This window comes from Aquarana catesbeiana, linkage group LG05 (genome assembly GCF_042186555.1).
Source record: "Aquarana catesbeiana isolate 2022-GZ linkage group LG05, ASM4218655v1, whole genome shotgun sequence".
Classification (NCBI taxonomy): domain Eukaryota; kingdom Metazoa; phylum Chordata; class Amphibia; order Anura; family Ranidae; genus Aquarana; species Aquarana catesbeiana.
This window is the reverse complement of record NC_133328.1, coordinates 515,592,585-515,610,181: the sequence shown is the minus strand read 5'-3', so window position 1 is coordinate 515,610,181 and position 17,597 is coordinate 515,592,585. Positions and strand designations below refer to the sequence as shown.

Here is a 17,597-nt window from a genome sequence, read left to right as displayed (position 1 = left end):
ACAACTGTATGTAAGTTGCCGTTGACAAAGTCTCCTATTAAAGTTCAGCTTTTAAATAAAAATAATAAACGCATATTTTTGCAGGTAAAAAAAAATGAGCATTTATTTATTTTTTGCAATGTCAGGCTCCTGCAGAATCTCAGTATAGCAGTCTGCCTGTACGTCCTGTATAGGCACAAAGTTACTGGAAAGCAGAAAGTTCAATGAACTATGAGAGCACTCACCAGCACCCTCACAATTCGTTCAAGAACTACAAGCTGTCTGCCTTGGTGGTAGACAGTACTTGTAGTTCAGTCATGTGCAGATCGCTGTGAATGAATGTCGAGGCCGCATGGCCGGAGCACCACATGGCTGCCCTCTTTTTAAATTGTGATGGAGGGTGCCGGGAAAAGATCCCTTCCCAGCTGTCAGCATGGATCAGAGGGGCGCAGCCAGATGTTCTTAGTAATATGTTACACTCTAAATATGGTTGTATCATGTTACCAAAGGTGAACTTACTCCTTAAAGATGAGGTCCAGCCTCCCCACGAAAAATTAAGTCAGCAGCTACACATTTGATATATGGACACTTACCTGTCCAGGGAGCCCGAGTTGTCGGCACCCCAGCCGATTTCGGATAGGCTGTCGGGTGTAGCCGCCACCATTCCTGTTAAGGGAACCCGGCAGTGAAGCCTTTCAGCTTCATAGCTGGTTCCCTACTGCGCATGCGCTAAGCAAGCTTTATAATTGGTCCAGAGGCAGGAGGAGGGAGCCAAACTTCTGAAAGGCAGCCCCGTCTTCCGGAAGTGGGGAACAGTACCTGTCAAAAACAGGTGCCCAATGTGGCACCGGAGGGAGGAGACGGATAAGCTTTAACTTCCATGTATTTGGTCCTTTACATTTAAATATTCATTTTAATGTTTCCCTTTTGTGCGGGTAAGATTCAGAATTGTGCCCCTGTCTTTAAAATGGAGCATTAAAAAAAATGTTTTTAAAAATGGAGCCTCTTCTGAAAAAAATGGCCTTGATGGGTTACGTGGAGGAATGGGTCTAGCTGGTATTCAATGCGCTTGTTGAATCACAAAGAAGGGCGAAAATGTATGTTTTCCAACAAACACCTCCAGGAGCCATTTTGCAGTGCAGGCAGTGGGGTTCTTCCCCTCCGCACATTCTGGAAGGCCAAGAATTCTTGGTCATTCTTGAACATTACTTCCTCTGAGTCTATTTTAAATGTCTTCCAAATTATTATTGTGTATGGTAACTTGGAGGCCAGTGACTTTCATATCACATTTTAAAAGAGTTTTTTTGTCTTCCATAGAGCAAATAATTGCCATATCTTCCCTGGGGTAGAATTCAGTGCAGATAAGGTTGTGCTGCATGACTACATAGCCGTAAACTAAAAAGAGGGGGATTTGGGAAATTGAGACTGCATCCCTCCATCCCTGTCATTCTGTGCCTCCATCCCTGTCATTCTGACAACAAAAACACCACTGCAGCAAAAAACAGTAGTGATGCAAACAAGGAGGTGGGACTTTATATGAAGCGCATGATGACAAAATGAATAGAGCGGTGGAAAAAATAAATGGTTTAATAATACATAAAAACATCTTTACATACATTGAATTCCATGTACAAAGAAATCTACCCATAACATGGTTCCAATTTCTAACCTGGCAGTCATTAGTAATAAAATGTTTCCAAACATTTATATTCATGGTAAAATAAAGGGGTTCACCGTATTCATAGTTGAATATATATGTTAAAATAATAGCATCTGCACAGTCAATAGTCAATCCATATCAAGATATAAATAATAGAAATAATAATAGAAATAATATGGACACTTATCTTGGTGGGTGTGTGGCTCGTACACGATATCTAGTAGCTTCACACGTTTTGCGACTTTAAACCTCTCTTCAGGAGCAGACACATGAGATCTCTGCAATGGGACAATGAATTAACTATGTAAGTGTACTATGTCAGGGTAGTGGAGGATAGGTAAAACCCCCCTAAATAACGTATAAGACGAGATAACTTACGGATATGTGTGCACTAGAAGGCATGGTGTCAAGGACCGTAGGCCACCCAAGGGCAATCCGTGTGCATGCACCCAATGCATAGAATTCATTAAGATAAAAAAACCTTCGCCTTTAAAACGCCTTTAAAACTGTCAAACTTTATTAAAGAGTTTTTTTCCTTCAAATTAACATGCCTTCTTTTTTAATAGAAAAACAAGTGGATCCCTCAAAATTTGTTCCAAATCTCTTATTTTTGAACCTGATCAAATTGATCTACCAATAATTAAGGTGAGTGGTCAATAATACTATTTTTTGTACTGCTTCTGTTGGCTGCCAGATCATGGCGGACCATAAATGTAATTCCCTTTTGTTTAACAGTATATTTTTTTGACTTGTCTTGTGTCCTGTACTAACATTTGTACTCTGGAATAACATTCGCAGCATGCTTGGTGACAATGGTTGCCAATACCCCTACATGTCTGAGATGTTTGTCAGTGATCTTTCACCACACATACATATTTTATGCATTGGAATTAGGGATGGTATCTTTATTATAATGGACAGAGCATGAGTATGTGTGACTTTCATTTGGAGCAAGTACACAAAACTATAAGGATCTGTTCATGCAAGTTAGATGCGTTTTGAACTGCATCTGATTTGCATGACATGTGAAATAACATTGATTTCCATTGATGCTGTCCACATATATGTGGTGAATCTGCAGTGCGCATTTAAAAAGAGTCCTGTGCATTTTCTGAGCGCTGCGGTGCAGTTCAGGTGCAAATTCCAGGCTCATTGAGTTCTATGGGAACGCTTCTGAATCGCACGTGTTCAGGATTCTGTTCATGATTTCAGCATGGATTGCTCTCCTACTACAGGAATTGACACCCTTTATCTACTATGTATTGACCAGCACTGAAATCGCTGCTGCGAAAAAAAAAAATCCAGTCCTGAGCTTTTGCAAATTTGCATCAGAACCGCATTAAAAACACACCCGAACTGCTGACCAAATGCTTTGTTATTCGCAGTAAAAACAGACATACAATTCGCACCAGACGTGTAAACCCAGCCTTAAGTGTTATATGGTTTGTTACAGATTTCACTGCGGGATTGCACGAAGATTGAAGTAGAAGATGAAGAGAATCTCTTCAGCAAGTATGTCAATCTGTACACAGGATTAATAATTATTTCTTTTTTGTAGTAGCTGGTGTGTTACTCTAAACCTGTCCTGGTCTAGTAAGTGCCAACACAGTCTTTGCTATGTTGCACTTCATATTGATCTCTGTGTCCTTGTGAAGCTCCTTGAATCCTAGGCCAGACCCTGTACTGCCCACCGTGACTCTGGGATCTTGGTTTGGAGAGTCGAGGCACTTGTGGTCCTGTGCACAGCCCAAGTGGCTCCAGGGAATCAAAGAAATCAAAGTATTGTAGATCTAAACCCAATTACAAAGGCCCCATTTATGAAACCAGGATCTGGCCTTACCTAATTTCAAAAGTAATGAATATTTTTCTAAAAATGCAGCATTCATCAAAAGAAAACCTTGTGATCAGGCCATGGAGGTCCTTGTTCAGACACGTTCTGTTATAAGGCAACATCTGTCTCCCAGCTGTGTTGGGAGACAGAAATTTGTGTTGTCATCCTGCCACATAACACATTTTGCACATGCATGGTTTTGCCATGGTCACTATTGGGAAGCCAGTCCAGAAGATTGATGTGAAGCAGGCATTGGAGCAAGTGCATGCAGACAGGAAGTAGATGAAGAGGGATAAAGTAGATAAAGCAACACTGTGATGCAAAAAAGGTTCAACTAAAATGTGGCAGTTGTTGTAAGATGCACAGTGATTTAAAAAACGAAATTTAGCACACTATTTGGGTTGTAGATCTGCATTAAGACACAGATACATGTAGGACCTTCACGTTGCCTGCACTTCAGGACTATTACTACTTGTACCATTAAGGCCAAATAATGTTAACTTTATATATTTTTTATCTTTCAGGAACTCAAACAAACATTTTTGTGTTCTGTTCACTCAGGTAAGATTTCTGCATTCATATTACTTAAAACCACCATACTTTTTTTTTTACTTTTTTTTTTGTAAAAATTTTTGTTGTGTTCAAATTTAAAGTTTTTTGTTTCCTGATCATTTTGAGCCACAAAGTAGCCAAGGGGTGCTGGAAGGATCAGGCCACAGTATGACCATGAGGTGTCTGTTCAATGTTTATTATAGAGAGCTCTACATATTAGGTATATAAAAGCACACCCAGTCCCTTTCTGCTCCCGCCCCTCCCCAACATTCCCAAACACTGACGGTCTCCACCAATCTGCGGTACTTCCACAATCTTTCAGGTGTAAAGATGGGCTCTTTCTGCCATCAGACAAATTGTTGGTAGGAGGTACCTGCACCCAGACAAGGTCATCAGCGGCTTGATAATCAGCCCAAGACAAAGCTGATTTAAACTTAAAGTTTAGTTGGGCTTAAGCCTTTTTACCAATCTAATTTTGGTCTACCATGTACTGCTACACACTGCATATTTTCAATGTTTTTTTGCAATATAATCATGATTGATTTAAAGGGATTATCACACAGAGTTTGACCAGAGAGATTGACAGAGAAGTAAAACTAAAGCCCCATACACACTATTAGGTTTTCTGCAGATTTTTGTCTTCAGATTTACCAAAACCATGTAGTGCGAGGGCCTGCCTGATCGCATATAAATTGAAACTCTTAAGGTTTGACCTCATATTTTATGGTTTTGGTAAATCTGAAGACGAAAATCTGCAGCAAATCTAATAGTGTGTATAGGGCTTTAGGGCTTTTTCACACGGGCGGTCGGCCCAATGCAATCAGCTTTGCTCAGCGGGGGGATCGATCCGCTGATCCCCGCTGAGCAGGTAGATGACAGGTCAGTCTCCACTCACTGTACAGAGACGGACCTGTCAGAGCTCTGCTCTTCTCTATGGGGAGATCGGATGAAAACGGACCACTTGTCCGTTTTCATCCAATCCCCCAGACTGATGGAAAATAGGGTCTCCATCCGTCTGGATTTCATGGACAGGATATCGGCGGATGTCAGCGGACATGTTGACATCCGCTGGCCCATAGGGGTGGATGGGTAAATGGTGTTAATTCTGTAAAGAAAAAAAAGCTTGCTATTTCTTACTTTTGGATGGGGGGGGTTAATCCCCTGTCAGTTTTTGACTACTATCCAAGTCTCCATTAGAGTTCTCCCCTCATTTCCTGTCCTGCTTCCAGGCAGGAAAAAAAAAATGTTGTCCATTTGCCGTTACCATCTCCAACAGCAACATGGACTTTTTTTTTTTTTGTGGTAGGAAAGGAGAAGTCCTGTTAGATTTTTATGTCTGTCTGTGTCACTGTTGCAGATTTATTCTCACTTGCTGTCTGCTAAAGCATTGTCACAGGAAGGAAAGTACAGGATTGCTTGTCTCAGGGAGTCATGGATAGCAGTAAAATCCCAACAGAGGTCCTAACCCTAAACTACATTTCCTTGAGGCCCCTTTCACACTTGTGCGACATGAAATTTGTGTGATTTTGCAGCAGTTTTTGCCGCAATTTTGATGCGATTTTAAGCAATGCCTGTGTAATCTTGAGGTCTATGGACCTCAAATCGCATCAAAGTCAGGGTCTGAAGTCGCACAGATATGAATGGTACTCATTAGAAATCATGGGGTACGACTTGTCATGGGACTTTGCAGTCCCAAGTTGCAGGACAAGTCGCACAAGTGTGAAAGGGGCCTTAGTTAGGGTTTACATCTATTTTCATTTTTACAATGCATGCATTTGATCGCAGTTTAATAATGCTTATGCGTTTCCTTCTTTTTTAGGTGTACTTTATCAAGGAGAAAAACATAGTAGCGCCCTACAAGGTTCAGCGCGTAAGTAGGATTTTACTGATTTTACATGAAAATGATCTGTCAAGTATCAAGTAAAGCAAGCTTAAAGCGGGGTTCCACCCAAATTTTGAACAATATCTGTATGTATTCTCTTCCTTGCCTAGATGCTGACATGCCATTTAAAAAAATTTAAATCGCTCTAATTAGCTTTTATTTTTCTATTCTTCTTTGCACTTCCTGGTTCTCCTCCCGTGGGAGTAGGCATGTTTCTAGCCTCTCCCAGACTCCTGGGAGCTAGTCTCAGGCTTCCCAGGATGCCACTGAGCATGTGCGGGAACGAGCGGTGAATGCTGGGAGCACAGCATTCACCACATCCAGGAAATAAATGCTTGTGGGCTTCAAATGCCCACAATGAAGATGGAAACCGCCTGCAGTGAATAATATAAGTTATTCTTTCCGACGAAATCTGACACAGGCGGACATATTACACACAATATGTCAGTATGTAATGCTGAGAAGAAAAGTTTGTGAATGAACTCAAAAAAAAAAACGATAGATAGGTGGACCCCCGCTTTAAAGCAGTTGTATGGTTGTATACCACTGGACTTTTTTTTTTCCTGCAAGGAAAAAGTCATAATGTGCTAGTAGTATGCATGGGTGGCCGTTCCTTCAGAGTGGAGTCACTGGCTGTATGTAATGTAAATATCTCCTAAACGGTTTACATTTAGTAAAGTTTACACTACCTATAGGTAAGCCTTATTATTATTATTATAATACAGGGTTTATATAGCGCCAACAGTTTACTCAGCGCTTATTACAGGCTTACCTATAGGTAAAAGGCAGTAAAGGAAATTTACTTCCTCTTTAAAGTAATACCGCCAAGCTAAGAAAAAAAAAAATCTTTATTAGAATAGTTCTTATGCCTACCTCTCCAGTTGCCCATATCCCCTTCTTTCCAGCGTTACGTGTCTGTCAGTCGCTTCAGAATTCAACAGTTGTGGTAGTGTTAGGTGGCTGTGGCCCCTCTCTACGTGCCATGGTTCCTCCCTTCAACTCTTACATCACCTCTGAGTCCTGTAGAGACATCTGTTTCCTCCTACTTCATGCTTGGCCCACCGCTGTGATGGACAGCCTCGTTAGCCAGTTGTAAAGTGCAAGGGAAGGGAGAGGATTGACCAGAACTGGCAATCGTGTGCACCGTTTGATCACATAGCACTCTGGCTTTTAGGGCTACCAGGGTGCTATACAGGGGATTAAGCCTAATACACACGATCAGAAAATCATATGAAAAATACCGCTTTTGAAGCGATAGTACGATAATTTGATCGCAAGCACACCATTTTTGAGAGCCGATCATGACAGTTCGACGAAATTATCCGATGGGAGAAGCGGGAAAATTGTTCTCGTTCAATAACGGATCGTATGATTTTTCTTTGATCAGTACAGTTTTTGTCCAAAAATACAATAAAAATAGAATACAAGACAATACATCACTTCCGAATATTTAGTCTGTCGTACGAGAATGTTCGTAACTTTAATAACCTATTCATTTTCAATATGAAGACTAGCATGCAAACAAAAAAACAGACGACCATCCGTCTGGTAATCTCATGGTCTATACCAAGCTTTAGAGGCAAGGTGCATTCATCTAATTATGTATAGTAAACATGCTTTTTGTTTTCGGGTGCATCATTTGAAATATTAAAATAATGTTCCATACAGGTTTAGACCTCTAGAACATAACCTAATATGTAAAGGTATGAATAATTCTTTATCATTGCTGGTGTCCTCCTTTAAAATATACCTGTCTGTGTACCATGAAGGCACATATTAGAATGGATTGACCAAAGTTTGTGTTTGCAGTTCATAGCAAGAAATAATAATTAAAAGTAATAACAATAGCTATGTAGTATACAATATTTCAAACTATTGTCAACATAATGCTTGCTAATGGGGCAAGGAAAGCATTACAGCATACATTTTGTCAGAGCTGATTTTCTTTTTCCATTTGCTGGCCAAGGTTTCATCATTTTTTATTATGACAAACACACATTTTTCTATTAAGTACAATTCTGGCATTGTGTTTGCATTGGAATGCTAGAAAAAGGGATCATATTTCCAAGCCAAGCTCTTTGGAAAGTTGAGTCTGTATAGTTTGACAGTGATGATCTGTAATTGATCTTAGCTACTGGAAAGAGAGAGTAGACTCTAGTAATTAGTATCTAGAGTTTGCTGCCAATGCATATTCTTTATCACTTCTGTATATCACTTTTGTCTGATCTAAGTATTAAGCATGCAGCATGATAATGTGAACAGTGAAGGGTGGCCAGCAGACATCCCTGTTGCTTGCTTTATCTTGGGGAAAAGTGTGCCCTAAAAAAACCCAGCCTGGCCAGCTGTTTACCTATGAACAGTCCTCAGAGGTTTTTTTGATGCCTCAGCCAGATCAAGTGACATTTGTCACAGGAAACTAGTTGTTTTTTTTTTTTTTTTTATAGTTCTAGTATGTGAATATCATACTGTGACTCGTTTTATCTACTGTTTTAAAAACCTTGTTTCTGTGTATAACGTATGTATGTGGTATGTGTATTTGTGTGCATTTAAACATATCCATATTTATTTTTAGGGGGGAAATCAATTTTTCTTCCAGTTGGAAGATTCAAGGAAGGTTGATGATGTTGTACAAACTGTTCTGCAGGTAAAATATTGGATCTAGCATTTCTTATAGATTTGCATAGTTTTGATTAATTTTGGCAACTCTAAGGTCTCATACACTGGGCATAAAAAAACGCAACTTTTAAGGGTATTTGACGCTCCTCTGTGATAACCTATGTGTACACCATGCACACATAGGCGTTTAGAGGCAGAAAAAAACGTCAGTGTCTGTGCATTCAGGACATGGGCGTTTTGCTGCAAAAATCACTTTAGTATCATCAGTGGAAAATGGCGGCCTTAAAGTGCACATTTAGCAGTCTTATGAACACTACCTCACTAGCCAGAGAGGAAATTCCGGTAATGAGGTGGATGAAAAGGCAGCTAAATTTAAATAGGTAAACATTATAATAACGACCCTTGGCAACACCGTTGACCTTGTATTCTTCTACCTATGCATTCCATGCAACCTCCACCAATCCTTTTACTCTCTCTGATCACTACCTTTATTAGTTTCTCTTGCTCCCTGTCTTCCACCACCTTTGACTCCAATCGCCTATCCATCACTCGTAGAAACCTTTGCCACTTCAACCCTTCATTTCTCTATTCTGCTACTGACCACCTCAATAACAAAATCTCACCCCTGTCCTGCCCAAACCCAGCCACTTCTGTCTACAATAAATCCCTGTCCTCAACCCTGGACGAGCCCGCCCCTCTCACTACACGCAGAATCAGGCCTCAACCCTACAACCCTAACAAACAGATGACACCAGTAATCTCAAAAAATGTAGCCGTGCTCTTGAGCATCTGTGGCATTAGACTAAGTCTCTCAAAGACTTCAACCGATACAAATCTGCCCTCAAAAAATAAAATTCTTGCCTCCTCTCTGCCAAGCCGACCTATTTTATCACTTTCATTACCACCTCATCCAGTCCCTGTCAACTTCTCTACCTTTTTAACTCTCTACTTCGTCCTCCACTGCCTCCACTAACTTACTCACTGGCCACTAGATTGCTAGTCACTTCAAAAATAAGATTGATTCAATTTGTGATGAAATCTCCACGCTACAGGTATCTCCCCCACTTAACACCCCATGTCAACAAGTACAATTAACACTCCCCTTTTCAAACCTGCTAATATAGACAAAGTTGCTAAACTCCTTTCTAATGCCCACCTAACCACCTGTCCATTGGACCCTATTCCCTCTGACTCTATCCTACACTCTTTAACCCACATTTTTAATCTCTCCCTCTCTGCTGGTATCTTCCCCAATGCTCTAAAACATGCACTGGTCACCCCCATACCTAAAAAGCCGTCCCTGGACCCTATCAATCTTAACAATTTACGCCCTATTTCCTTGCTCCCCTTTTCCTCTAAACTCCTTGAACGCCTGGTCTACAACCAACTGAGTGACCACCTCATTAAAAATAACCTTCTTAATCCTCTTCAGTCTGGATTGCGCCCTCAACACAGAAACTGCTCTTCTAAAACTCACAAATGACTTACTAACAGAAAAAAACAACGAACACTCTTCTGTACTCCTACTTCTGGACCTTTCAGCTGCCTTTAATATGGTTGACCACCCCCTCCTCCTTAGTAAATTTTACTCCCTCAGTCTCTGTGACTGTGTTCTTCACTGGCTCTCATCCTACCTATCCCACCACACCTTCAGTGTCATATACAATTCTACTTCCTCCTGTACTCTTCTTTTCTTCGTTGGGGTCCCCCAAGGTTCTTTTTTTGGACCTCTCCTATTTTCAATCTACACCTCCTTCCGTGGCTTCCAATATAATTTCTACGCTGATAACACCCAAATCTATCTCTCCACCCCTCAGCTCACTCCATCAGTCTCCTCATGCATCACTAGCTTACTAACAGACATATCTGTATGGATGTCACATCTCTTCCTCAAACTCAACTTGTCCAAAACCATGCTCCATAATATTTCTGCCCCCACATGCCTCTTCCCCTGACTTCTCTGGCAAGAGCAATGGCACAACTGTCCACCCATCCCCACATGCCATGGTGCTAGGTGTTATACTGGATTCTGAACTCTCCTTTTTGGCCCCACATCCAATCCCTTTCCAAAGCTTGTCGCCTCAACCTCCGCAACATCTCCAAACTATGTCCCTTCCTAACTAATGAAACTACAAAGCTCCTGATTCACTCCCTGGTTATCTCCCGCCTCAACTACTGCAACTTCCTCCTCATTGGTTTACCTTTAAATGTTCTATCCCCCATTCAGTCCATCATGAATGCTGCGGCCAGACTCATCCACCCTACAAACCTTTCAGCATCTGCTACTCCTCTCTACCCCAATCTGTCAGACTATCTACAAATCTCAATAAACAACATAAAAATAAATAGTCGCGCTTAAAAAACAGAGAACCATTATGAATAATGTCCAAAATACAGATCAGCATGCAATAGGATAATCTATCAAGGCTCTATAGGTGAGTCCACACAAGTAGTAAGTAAAGCCTCCTTAGTGATAATATCCACCATCCATCACCTTGAACCTCAGTGCCTCCACCAAAAGTTGTACAAACTTCTTACCAGCTCCTGTGGACCCCTTATTATAGAGGGTCGATCTGCACCTGTGGCTTAAACCCAGCCAGGGCCTATCTCGGCATCTCAGGGCTCCTCCATCAATCGGATGTCACTCAGTGAGTTGGATGGGAAGTTGTATCACCCAAAAGAGACAGGCTCCATATAGCATAAAATCCTGGATAGGTTTATTAAATGGTAAAATATTGCACTTGCAACAACAAAAATAGATAAGAAAGCCTTAAGTTTGGTGTGTCGGCCGGCACACATCCAAACAAACCTGTCCTTCAGGACACGAGGGAGATGGTGACGTCAGCGAGGCGCTCTTTGCTATGCGTTTCATCACAGATGACGTCGTCCAGGGGCACGGGCGGCACACCATGTCACCATCTTAAATACAATACAAACAACCAAGCCTCATTCTGAGCCTCGGCTAGCCATACTACGGACACATTGTTAGGAACCAAACCTCGATGTGAACTCCTAATAAAACAGAAACACAGACCAGCATTTATATCGTTAGATACTATGCTGTAAAGGGATTCCTCCTACAGATCACCCAATATACATTGAATGACCCTGGGTATGATCTTTCAGCATCAATCCTACATATGGAAGGACACCCTGAGTAACTAGTACACAGTAAAAAAGCCGTGATATCAGTCACCCTGTGTCACTCCCACACGCTCGACAACAGGAAGTAGTGGAATTGACCACCAAGTGTCACTCTCACAAACTCAGTAAGGCGACCCCTAGTGGACAAAAAGGGGAATAACGCTGGTTACATGATTCACTAACGGGAATTATTTTTACAGTTTTTAGCCCATTCTAAATGGCTAAAACCCTGGTTCCCTAAGGCTCAGACTCAAGTACACAGCTCAACAAAGTTAAATTGTTATCACATATAAACACATATATAGTTGTTAAAATATAAAACAGAATGAAAGATTTGAAATTAGAAAATCTGTCACCCCCAAAACAGGATTTGGTGAAATTCATCACAAGGTATCCCTATTAGATTCTATCCCCAGGGAAAAACCTAGTGGATTAAATAAGGCAGTTTAGCCAAACGATTCATCAGCCATAAATAGTGTTTTTATATCAAAAAGGTACCCCAAATTCCTAATCCGGATCTAAACTTTCAACCCAATCTCTATTTATTTTGCACCTAGGAGTTATTAATAAACGCATTGACATCAATGTCTAAATTTAAGCCAAAGGGGACATAAGATTTTAACTTATAAATCCAGGCCATCTCCTGTTTGGAAATCTCTCTCTCTCTCACTAGAGAGCTTCCTCCTCCACTGTGGTCTATACTTGTCAATACCCACAAATAGAGTATTCAAAGGGTCCCTATCATGCTTCATATCATAATGCTTACAAACAGAATGCTTTTTAAAACCCTTCCTGATGTTACTTATATGTTCATTGAGCCGTACCTGTAGGCTCGTTTTGTCCTGCCCACATACTGGAGCCCACAGGGACATTGATATTGCATAAATTGACTTTTGAGTACTGCCTTTAACCATGATTCATGATGGCAGCTGTCCAAGGGATATAGGAATTCCTATCAGTGGATTTTAAAAAGTAGTAGTGACAAACTTATCTTCCCTTATTGAGATCTTCAAGTCTAAAAAATGTATTTCTTCTTCACTAGCCTCAAAATTCAAATTATCCCCCTATTATTGCTATTGAGCACCTCCATGAACTCACACAGCTCAGGGTTACTACCTTCCCATATCTCCAAATCTATCCACTTTCAGGCGATCCCTGAAATCTTTTCTCTTCAGAGAAGCCTATCCTGCCTCCACCTAACAGCTGTACTTTGGATTTTCTTCATCAGCGTGTCCCCCACAGTTTCTACCCTTTTTGTATCACTTTACCCTCCCTCCTAGATTGCAAGCTCTAACGAGCAGGGCCCTCTGATCCTCCTGAATTGAATTGTATTGTAATTGTACTGTCTGCCCGAACGTTGTAAAGCGCTGCTCAAACTGTTGTCGCTATATAAATCTTGTATAGTAATAATAACGATACCTATAAGGTCAAATAAAGCAAGACAATAATAATCAGGGGCATACAGATGGCTCACTCTATACTCTGCAATCTTTCAGATGAGGTAGCTCTCCCCTAGTGTGAAGATAGGGAACCCCATTCCTCATCCTGACACTTTATCCATTTGGAATTGCCAAATACCTTGCCCCTGGTACCCTGCAGGTTTGGGTTGAGCCTTGTATATTTGCTTCCTAACACCTTGGCTTTCACACTCCCTTTACACCCTTCTTTGGAAGAAGTTGCTCTTCTTCGTTTTTAATCAACGTTCTCTGCCCCTCTGGGGTCTTCCTCAGGTACACTTGCCTTCAGAGAGCCCTCTTTGTGCTCTAAGGGGCTAGTCTTGCTTTCTTGGCTTGAGGACATGTTAAACAATTATGATTCAACCTATGGGTGGGGTTAGCACTATCATCTATGGCTGCCTACCACCTCTTTCCTTGGGAATTAGTCCCTCTTCCATTCCTCACAAGTCCCTTTTACACCACCCAAGCCCATGTTTCCAAAGGGTTCTAGGGCTGTTTACAGCATCTAGCATCTGTTCTTCTCAAAACTTTCATAGCTACCATTTGTTTTTTTGCTCATATTTTTAAAACTGTTTTTCTTTATCGTACATCATGGGACACAGAGCCTTAAGTAGTTACTTAATGGGTTAAAGGCCATCTTCAGGTGATGGACACTGGTATACCTAATCCAGGAAGTTCACTCCCTATATAACCCCTCCTCTTTCCAGGACCACATCAGTTTTTTCGCCAGTGTCTAAGGTGTTGGTCACGAGTGAACATGTACTCTGAGGAGCTCAAGGAGGGATCCATGCTGGATTTAAATAGCCTCCATTGAACAGATCCATCCAAAGTGCCACTGAGGCCAGAGTGGGTGGTACCTGGGCCTTGTACCAGAAGCATGAGGTTTTGCCTGTAATGCCTCTCTTTGTAGGGCTGGACCGAGGGCTTAGGTCATGCTTCATTACCTAAAGCTTTCCTGGTGGGGTGCTTTTACGGGTCCAAGGGAGTGGAACCTGGTTTTTAAGGGACCCAGTCCTTGAAGGTTTGCTTAACGCAGCCCGCCGTGATGGGTGAAGGTTGGATTGTCTGTTAATTCGGCAAAATCCTGCAGCGGGGATAAGGTAAGGGAAGAAACTTAGAAACTAAAAGTCCACCTATGCTTTCTTCTGTTAGGGAAAAAATGTCGTCATGCCTTAAATCCCCACTAGAGGGAGTATATGCACATACCTTAATCTGTCGTCTTCACTGTAAAGCTCAGTCTCTGTGTGGCCGCAGCAGCGTGTGCAGGGGGATTTATCCTCAGGTAAAAAAAATCTGCCAAAATGCATTCTTTTCTCCCCCCTGAAGGAACCAGAGGGCTGGGGGAACATCAGCGGTGTACCCCCCTTGCATTACAACCCCCCGCCACGGGGGGTGCAGAGGTCCCGATGTTACTATTACGGTTACTGTTGTTTTTTCCTTGCATGTTGGTGACAGGGCTCTGTGTCCCCCCCCCCCGTTGGGTCTGTAGACCCTAAAATACAACTGGGACAGTCTCTCTTTGGCTGAGGAGGAAACAAGCAGCCTGCACACAGGTACACAGGAGCTGTGGGGCACGTGAGTGTTGCAAACTGGCATTCCTGATACAGGAAAGACACTTTTTTTCCCCAGCACTAGGCTGAACTTAATAGCGGCTTTACTGTCATGACTATGTTCAGCGATTAAGTGCAATTGTATAGTACCTCTGTTTTTGTGCTTAGGACTATGCCTGCCAAAAAAGACACCACAAAGACCAAAAAGGTACTAAAGGTTTCACCCCCTGGCGCTAGGATCTCGAGTCGCATTACCACGCTGTCATCCTCGTCTGAATTACCAATTATGGCAAGCTAGGGTGAGCCATTGGAACATACGTGACTGAAGATGTTTTTTCCTTCACCCTGCAGGGTCTGGAAGGAAGATTAGCAGCTTTAATCGCATCCTCCATTCAAATAGATAGGAAGCGTGCTAGATCCCACTCCCCCACTTCAGACCCTTTGCAAGGGGAACAGTGGGCACATGATGAGGTGTTACCATCAGGCGATCAGGAGGAAAAACAAACCGATGATTCCTCTGTGGCGGAAACAATGGTAGATGAACCTTTTTCAGCCTCACAAGCTGAAAGCTTGGTTTCTTCTTTGGGTTCCTTAAAACCTTCTCAGCCTTTGCAAGCGTTTTCTGTCCATGCATTACTAGAACAGCTTATTTTTGCTGAATGGGATCACCCGGATAAGCATTTTCTCCCTCCAAAGAGATTTTCAATTCTCTATGCCTTGGAGGAGAAATTCACCAAAAAATGGAAAGTACCAGCAGTTGACGCTGCGATTTCCAGTGTGAATAAAAGCCTATCTTGTCCAGTAGACAATGCACAAATGCTTAAGGATCCAACAGATAAAAAGTTGGAATCCCTGTTAAAATCTACTTTTTCCTTGGCATGTGCCGTTACTCAGCCTGCAGTCGCTGCAATAGGCGTCTGTCAATCCCTAAAGGACCAATTTAGACAGGCCCTTAAAGAAGTTCCTGCAGGGAATTGGCTGAACTACCAAAAGCATTATGCTTTCTATAGATGCCATTAAAGATTCTATTCACCAGGCGTCCCGCCTTACGCTTATGCTTGTACATATGCGTAGAATCCTGTGGTTAAAAAATTGGTCAGCCGAAGCACCATGTAAAAACCTCCTAACTGGGTTCCCTTTTCCTGGGGAGCGGCTATTTGGGGAAGATTTGGACAAATATATCCAAACAATATCTAGTGGGAAAAGTTCTCTTTTGCTAGTCAAAAGAAAGTATAAATGCCCTTCATTCAAACGGGCTCTTTCCCCTGCACCAGGGGCTTCTGCCTTTAGGCAGTGGCGACGGCCTCCGCCGTCAGACTCTAGAGGAAAACCTCAAGGTCAGACCCAGGCTCAAAAGAAGTCCTGGGGTCGGAAACCTGCAAAGCAGAATCCTAAAGCCTCATCATGAAGAGGCAACCCCCCTCACCAAGGGGGGAAGACTTCTGCAGTTTTCAGAAGTCTGGCAAGAGGAAATTCAGGACAGATGGGTCATCTCCATGGTAACGCTGGGGTACAAGCTGGAATTTCGGGACTTTCCACTGCCTCGTTTCCTGAGGTCAAGCGTTCCCAAAGATCCAGTGAAAAGACAATCTCTGTTTCAGGCACTAGACCGATTAATTTCTCAAGGGGTGATCATACAGATCCCCACAAAAGAGCAAGGTTTGGGGTTTTATTCAAATCTTTTTATGGTACCAAAACCAAATGGAGATGTCAGACCCATTCTAGATCTAAAAAATCTAAACTAGTTCCTAAAGATCTGCTCCTTTCGCATGGAGGCAATCGGGTCAGTAGTTTCTATCCTTCTAGGAGGAAAACTTCTGGCATCTATCGACATCAGGGATGCATATCTGCATGTTCCTATATTTCCTGCTCACCAAAAGTTTCTGTGGTTCAAGTTAGAACCACAGCATTCCCAGTCTGTAGCCCTGCCCTTAGGGCTAGCTACAGCACCCCAGGTGTTCACAAAAGTGCTGGCCCCTCCTCTAGCCAGGTTAAGGGCACAGGGCATAACAGTCGGGAGTACCTAGATGATCTATTGCTAATAGACCAGTCGGTGGCTCGTTAGAAGCAAAGTGTACGCATAACAAACAGTTACCTGGAAAGTTTGGGTTGGAGTCTCGGCCTAGAGAAATCTTCCTTAATACCGCTAAAAAGGCTGGAGTACTTGGGTCTGAACATAGACACAGCCCAGGAAAAGGTATTCTTGCCTCAGGCAAAGATCAACTCCATAAGAGAGCTAGTGCGGATGGTCAGGTCAAAAGGCGATCCCTCCATTCGCCTTTGCATGAGGTTGCTAGGAACCATGGTGGCTTCATTCAAAGTGGTTCCCTATGCCCAGTTCCATTCAAGACTGTTGCAAAACAGTATCCTGTCTGCTTGGAACAAAATGATTCAAGCTTTAGACTTGCTAATGCGGCTGTCCCCAAGGGTGTCCCAAAGCCTCAGTTGGTGGTTACTAACTCAGAATCTGCTGAAAGGAAAATCCTTCAGACCAGTTATCTGGAAAGTGCTAATGACAGATGCCAGCCTTTCAGGCTGGGGTGCAGTACTAGAAAAGACCACTGTCCAGGGACAGTGGTCAGGAGCCGAAAGAACCTTGCCCATCAATATCCTAGAGATTCGGGCAGTGCATCTGGCTCTAAAGGCCTGGACTTTCAGTTTACGGAATTGCCCTGTCAGGATCCAATCTGACAATGCCACAGCTGTGGCCTTCATCAATCACCAAGGGGTCACCAAGAGTCTCTCAGCGCATAGAGAGGTGAACCATATTCTAACTTGGGCAGAAAGGAATGTTCCGTGTCTATCGGCAGTTTTCATTCTGGGAGTAGAGAATTGGCAGGACTACTTGAGTCGCCAGCAGTTATTCCCAGGGGAATGGTCTCTTCACCTCGACATTTTCGGCTGTTTGCCAAAGATGGGGATTCCG

General features: G+C 42.5%; 1 protein-coding gene across 1 annotated transcript in view; it reads left to right on the top strand.

The window, feature by feature from the left end:
* Positions 1-17,597, top strand: part of NSMAF (neutral sphingomyelinase activation associated factor) — a 205,431-nt gene that overhangs the window by 74,567 nt on the left and 113,267 nt on the right. Inside the window, exons 3-7 of the mRNA XM_073631669.1 lie at positions 2,206-2,284; positions 3,093-3,151; positions 3,995-4,031; positions 5,842-5,892; positions 8,477-8,548. Of these exons, the coding sequence (XP_073487770.1) occupies positions 2,206-2,284; positions 3,093-3,151; positions 3,995-4,031; positions 5,842-5,892; positions 8,477-8,548 (298 nt within the window). The remainder of the gene's footprint in view (positions 1-2,205; positions 2,285-3,092; positions 3,152-3,994; positions 4,032-5,841; positions 5,893-8,476; positions 8,549-17,597) is intronic.